Here is a 7,127-nt window from a genome sequence, read left to right on the forward strand (position 1 = left end):
TACCACGTACCAGTTAGCGTCCTTCTTAACTTTCTTAGCTTGCACTTCATTGTTCGGCTACGAGCCATGAATTTTGTATGCCATTATGTATGTGAACCAAGCTCATTGCTGCCCGATGCAGTTCACCTGCTCCTTTTCAGCGATACTGCTTTCTTCTAGGACTTCTACCATCACTGTCCTTGTGAGGCTCTGCAGGGTGGAACTAGCTAACTTTGATAACGCATCAGCCTGGGAGTTTCCCGCTCTAGGGACTAAGTCTATTTGGAAGTGAACTAGCTGAGCTTCCAGCTCCTTTACCTTGGTTACAGATTTCAACATTATGGATTCCCTAATCTCATATTCCCCCTTCAGCTGACTGGCGACAAGCTGAGAGTCAATCTGCAGATGGACTTTCCTGGCTCCAGCTGGGATACTCATACGCAGGCCTGCTAAAGCTGCCTCGTACTCTGCCTCGTTGTTTGATGCCTTGAATTTGAACTTAATGGCATACTCGAATACATTTCCCTCTGGAGATGTCATTATGATCCCTGCTCCGCTCCCTGTTTGGGCTGATGATCCATCCACTTCCACCTTCCAAATTCCAATGTCATCTTCTTTCTCTTCGTAAGAGGCTTCCATAATGAAATCTGCTAAGGCTTGTGCTTTGATATTTGCCCTAGGCTTTACCTCGAATTCATACTCAGAGAGCTCAATGGCCCATTTCAAGAGTCAGCCTGATGCATTTATTTTTTGTAATGCTTTCTCCAGTGGGTGATTTGTGAGGATTTGTATTATGTGCGCATCAAAGTAGGGTTTCAGCTTCCTTGCTGTTGTTACCACCGCAAAAGCCAGCTTCTCCACCAATGGGTACCTTTGCTCGGCCTCGGTCAGTACGTGGCTCACGAAGTATATTGGCGTCTATTGCTTTTGTCTTTCTACCAGGAGAACGGCTGAGATTGTTTGAATTGACGCGAAAATGTACAACTGCAATTTTTCTCTCAGCTCCGGGCTGATCATTGTTGGGAGCTTAGTTAGATGCTCTTTGATGCCCTCAAAGGCTTCTTTTTCAGCGGCTCCCCACTTAAATTCCCTGTTCCCTTTCAGCAGCTGGTAGAACGGTAAAGCTTTATCGGCTGACTTGCTGATGAACCTAGTTAGTGCGGCCATTCTGCCTGTTAGCCGCATGATATCCTTAATGCACTTAGGCTCAGGTAAGCTTAGGACTGCTTCAACCTTCTCCGGATTCGCATCTATCCCTCTTTCACTGATCACGAAGCCTAAGAATTTTCCCGAGCTCACCCCGAAGACACATTTCTTCGGGTTGAGTTTGATGTTATACTTATTTAGGGTAGCAAATGTTTCTTCCAAATCCATGATATGTCCTGCCTGCGTGACACTCTTGATAATTGAGTCATCAACGTACACCTCAACATTCCTACCTTTCTGGTGTATGAACACTCTATCCATTGTCTTCTGAAAAGTAGCTCCAGCATTCTTCAACCCGAAGGGCATAGCTATGTAATTGTACACCCCGAACCTTGTGATGAATGCGGTTTTCTGCCGGTCTGGATTGTGTAAGCTAATTTGATGATACCCTGAGAAGGCATCCATGAAGCTCAGCAGGACGTCCCCGCTGGTTGAATCTACCAGCTGGTCGATCCGCGGCAGCGGGTAGCAGTCTTTCGGACATGCATTGTTGAGATCCGTGAAATCAACACACATCCTCCACTGGCCATTTGCCTTCTTCACCATGACCACGTTGGCTAGCCACTCCGGGTAATCGCAGGGCTCAATGAATCCAGCTTCCAAGAGTTTTTCCACTTCTTCCTAGATTGCCTGATTTTTCTCCGTGGAGAAGCTTCGTTTCTTCTGCCTGACTGGCTTAACATCTTCCTTTACATTCAGCCTGTGGACCATGACTGCCGGGTCAATTCCGGGCATCTCATCTGCTTAAAATGCGAAGATGTCCTTGTTCTTCCTCAGCAACTCTATGAGGTGCACCCCCACTCCAGGATCAATGTCCTTTCCGATTTTTACTGTTCTTGAAGGATCACCTTCTATGAGCTCGACTGTAACATGCCCCCCGCTGGGAAGCGGTCTAGCCATCTCCTCCTTTGCGGGCTCAAAGTTTTCCATGGCTAGCTTCTGTTTATCCTTCTCTCTGTGATATTCTTCGCGCTTCCTCTTTCTTGAATTTTTCTCAGCTTGTTCAATGGGCCTTTGCTTTGAGATTGGCTGCTGTCTGATCCTAGCGGGCTGCTTTAGGGCAGTTATGTAACATTGTTGAGCTGTTTTCTGACTTCCCCTGAGCTTTGCTGACCGCCCTTCATTGGTTGTGTAAGCCATGGCAAGATGATAGGTGGAAACCACTCCGCCGATCTTATGGATGAGTGGCCTTCACATGATCACATTGTAAGGTGAAGGAGAGTCTATCACCAGGAACTCTGCTCGAACATCGCGTCTTTTTGACCTTTCTCCTACTCGGACTGAGAGCTCAATTATACCTTCCGGGGTCAGTCTAGACCCGTTAAACTCGGTGACTTCATAACTCACCCTTTTTAGATCTTTCCTGTCTAACTTCAGCTCTTTGAACGCGCTGATATATATGATGTTGGCTGAGCTGCCCCCATCTATCAGTATTCGGTATACCTCCCAGTTTGCAATTCTCATCGTCACCACCAGAGGATCGTCATGAGGATAGATTAAGCCCTTCTGGTCATACTCATCAAATGTGGCTCGTGGCTGCGGGGGAAGAGGTGGCCACCTGCGCTTCTCATTATAGTTTAGCTGGTGTATCATCGCCCGCAGGTCTGCCCGCGACTTGTTCACGGTTCCCCCATGTACTGGTCCTCCGCTGATCACATACACCCTGCCTTCTGGCTTGCTATCTCTGTCTCTATCCTCAGCGGGACCCCTGTGACCTCCTCTGTAGTCACGGCCTATTCTGTCCTCCACTCATCTTTTGGAGGGATCAACATGCTGTTTGAATTGGTTCAGGTACCCCCTCCTGACTAGATCTTCTATGTTATCTTTCAAGTGTGTTCATTCATCGGTTGTGTGGCCGTGATCCCTATGGAAGTCACACCACTTACTGGGATCACGGTTCCTATTAACCATCCTCGGGGGTCTCTGCCACTTGTCGTCAGCTTTGTTCACGCTGAAGATGTGGAATCTCGAGTGAGTGAGCGGGGTATATTGGTCGAACCTTCCAGGTCTTCATCCCCTCTTCGGGTCTGACCTTCTCACTCCAACAGCTCGATCCGCCTCCCTGCGACCTTGTTCAGCTTTGCTGGGCTGGTCAGCCCTGGCCGTGTTTTCTGCCCGGGTGACTTCTGCCCGCTTAACTGGGTCGTTTGGCGCCTTCCTGCTCAGCATTGCTCTGTCAGTCTTGTCTGCTTTGATGAACTCGTGCGCTTTACCTAGCGCTTCAGCTAGCGTCTTGAGGCTCTTACGCCCCATATACGCTTTGAATGGCAAGCCTGGTAGAAAACCGCTCTACATTGCCAGTAACGCTACCTCCTGGCTCATATTTGGGATGTTGTTGCCTCCTTGTTGAATATGGTGATAAACTCCCTCAGGGGTTCATCCTTCCCCTAAACTAGTGACATCAACTCAGTTGTCATCTTAGTTTGGTCTACCAAGGTGATGAAATGCTCCATAAACATCCTTTTCAGCTGATTATACGAGTACATGGAACCTTTTGGAATGGCTCCATGCTACTCCGCTGCCAGCCCCTCCAAAGTTAGTGGGAATGCTTTGCACCAGACTAAATCCGTCATGGTGTAAAGCACCATGTGGTTCTCAAAAGCCGAGAAATGTTTCTTAGGTGTTGTAGTTCCGTTATACCTGCAGCTCGACATCTTTATCTTCTCCATCGGCTCCTCCAGAATCTCCCGGCAAAATGGGGAATCATCTGGAATAACCTGGATCCGTACTCGCTTCTCCCTATCCAGACTCGGCCCCCGCTCAGAGGCTGGCGACCTGCTGCGGGTGACTCGTTTATCCGGACTGCCCTTAGCCTGGGTTATTTCCTCCCCGCTCCATTCTCGGTTCAGATTCCGAGCTTCCAATTTCAACACCTTCTTCCTCAGTTGGATGAGCTCCTTCTACTCTAGAGTGAGGGTTGTGGGTGTTGCCTTCTTCACCGCTGGTTCCGTAGTTGCTGCTACTGGTGACGAGGTCGTCCCCTTACCAAAGTTAGTAAGCACTGCTGTCATCGCTGCCAATTGCTCCTTACTGCACTTAGAGAGGTTCTACAGAATGGCTGGCATGTTTACGGGCTGCGGTTTTTGGGTTATGGGTGTTGAAATAATGGGTTCATTGTTCGCGCCTGTCAATGGCATACCGTAGTTGAAAATGGAACTAGATCCTATCAGATCGATTGGTTTCGACACTGCTTTAGCTGCAGCAGACGTCGATCCAATGGGATTGGATTTATGTGAGATGGTGGATTTGTGTTTCTCGGCAGATCCTCTAGGATCAATGGTTACTGGTGGTGTTTTTTATGGTCTTTGGCTGGCGTCATTGGCCTTAGGTATGGGTGTTTGCACAACTTCCTCCCCGGCCATGGTGGTTTGTCAACTAGTCCCTTACTCAGTTGGTGAACCTCGGGTTAGATGATCCTTTCCCCTCCTTCTAGCGCCAATTGTTCCAGGTATGGATCCAAGGGTTCTGCTAGGTGAGCTAGGTCCCGTTGACAACCTACACAAGGCAACACACGTAAACTGCCTTCGAGGGTGGCTCGAGGAACCCCCCTTCGATGCCTAAGTTAGAGAGTGTTTAGAGAGAGAAAGTGTACTTAGAGAGATGTAGAGAGTGTAATAACTTGTGTGTCTAACCTCCTTTCCGTTGTACTTTGCCCTCTATTTATAGGTGTACGATCTCCTTTGTGGAGAGTTTGGCCTGGTCAGCTCTGCGGGCTGACTCTATCGGGCTAGTGAGCCCCTCTTAGTTGTTCTCTCGACAATGAGTGCGCACCTTGGGAGCTGGGCGGTAGTTCAGCGGGAGCTATCCTATACAATTAGTATAAATAATAAATAAAAATATTATAATGAAACTAAAAATATGGGGGATTACAATCTACCCATCTTTAAGGAAGTTTCGTCCTCGAAACTTAACCTAAGACCATAATTTCCCCAAAACTATTTAAACTTTTGTGTTTCGTTTTGCTTTAAATTGCTTGATTCTTAACATGTATACTCAATAAAATGAACTTGAGGCTCAATAAACTCGTACTTGGCCAAAGTTTACATACTTTTATTGCATGTAAACACAATAATAATGTATAATAATAAGCCAAATCATGCAAACTCAAGCAATAAATAGCATAATTGAGGTAAAAAGCGCAAAATTACATCGCATTCTACCCCCCTTAAAAGAAAAGAGTTACGCGCTCGTAACTCACCTCATCAAATAATTCGAGATACTTGTTTCTCATCTCTTCATCGGCCTCCCAAGTAGCCTCTTCATACTCTTGGTTAGACCAAAGGACCTTCACTATCTTCACATCTTTGTTCCTAGTACTTCGTACCTTGTGATCTAGGATTTTGACTATTCTTTCTTCTTAAGTTAGAGACTCATCTAGCTGAATCGTCTCTGGTTACAACACATGAGTTTTGCTAGGCACATACTTCTTTAGTTGGGAAATGTGGAACACATCATGCATTTTCTCGAACTCCATTGCCAAAGCCAACTTATAAGCCACTTTTCCCACACGTTGGAGACTCTCATATGGCCCCACATACTTATCACTAAGCTTCCTTTTCTTGCCAAATCGCATCACGCCCTTTGTTGGAGAAACCTTTAGAAAAACCTTGTCTCTAACACTAAATTTATCGTCTCTTATCTTTAAGTCGGCATAGCTCTTTTGTCTATCTTGCACTGCCTTAATTCGTGACTGAATCAATCTCACCTTGCTCTCCATATCCTCAATAAATTCTGTCCCCAAAGTAACACGTTCATTGTAATAATTCCAACACACTGGGCTTCTGCACTTTCTTCCATACAATGCTTCAAAAGATGCCATCTTGATACTTGTATGGTAACTGTTATTGTAGGAGAATTCAATAAAAGGTAGGTGATCCTCCCAATTCCCTTGGAAATCCAAGGAACAAGCTCGCAGCATATCCTCTATGGTTTGGTTTGTTCTCTTAGTTTGGCCATCTGTTGCAGGATGAAAGGCAGTGCTTATCTTCAAGGCTGTTCTAAGGTTTTCTTACACTTTTTGCCAAAACTTTGATAGAAACCTCGAATCTCTATCCGACACTATGTCCTTGGGGACTCTATGCAAACGAACTACATTCTTCACATAAGTACTTGACAATTGCTTCTTCTTTCAGGTCACTTTGATAGGAATGAACATCGCTGACTTAGTAAGTCTGTCCAAAATCACCCAAATCGTGTCATTCCCACTGCGAGTCTTTGGTAAGCCTGTCACAAAGTCCATGGATATAGAATCCCATTTCCATCCTGGTATTTCTAATGGTTGCACCTTTCCCATGGGTCTCTTGTGGTCTATCTTCACCTTCTGGCGTGACAAGCACTTGGACACAAACTCAGCAACTTCCCTCTTCATATTCGGCCACCAATACAACTCCTTCAAGTCCTTATACAACGTATCTCCCCCAAGGTGAACTGAATATGGTGTGTTATGGCACTCCTCCATGATTCTTCTATTTATATCCTAACACTTCTACGGTATGCACCATCTCTCAATGTATCTCAGACTCCCATCTTCATAAATCTTGAATTCAATCTCCATACCACTAGTCACTCGCTCCCTAATCTTCTAAAACGACTCATCCTCCAATTGTTTTTCTTTAATCTCCTCAAATATGGATGGTTGAATAGTCAAGGCACTCAGTAATCCATCTAACTCTCCTTGATTAATAACTTCAAGGTTCAATCTCCTCATATCTTCACACAATTCATCGGCCACAATCAAAGCATTGACATTATGACTCGACTTTCTACTAAGGGCATCTGCAACAACATTCGCCGTTCCCTCGTGATACTGGATGTGGACATGGTAGTCTGTGAGGAACTCTAGCCATCTACGTTGCCGCATATTCAAGTGATCTTGGGTGAAGATGTAAACTCTTATGGTCCGTGAAGATCTTACAAGTGACACCGTAGAGGTAGTGTCTCCA

General features: G+C 45.8%; 1 protein-coding gene across 1 annotated transcript; it reads right to left on the reverse strand.

Annotated features, from left to right (window-relative positions):
- Positions 1-5,578: 5,578 nt before the first annotated feature.
- Positions 5,579-6,643, reverse strand: LOC145580947 (uncharacterized). Its single transcript, XM_081638027.1, has 2 exons — positions 6,371-6,643; positions 5,579-6,004 (listed from the first exon to the last, which is right to left on the reverse strand). The coding sequence occupies exons 1-2, from the start codon at positions 6,641-6,643 to the stop codon at positions 5,579-5,581; spliced, it is 699 nt and encodes a 232-aa protein (XP_081494153.1).
- Positions 6,644-7,127: the final 484 nt, after the last annotated feature.

Source organism: Chenopodium album, chromosome 15, assembly GCF_948465745.1.
Source record: "Chenopodium album chromosome 15, dcCheAlbu1.1, whole genome shotgun sequence".
In the NCBI taxonomy this organism is placed as follows: Eukaryota; Viridiplantae; Streptophyta; class Magnoliopsida; order Caryophyllales; family Amaranthaceae; genus Chenopodium; species Chenopodium album.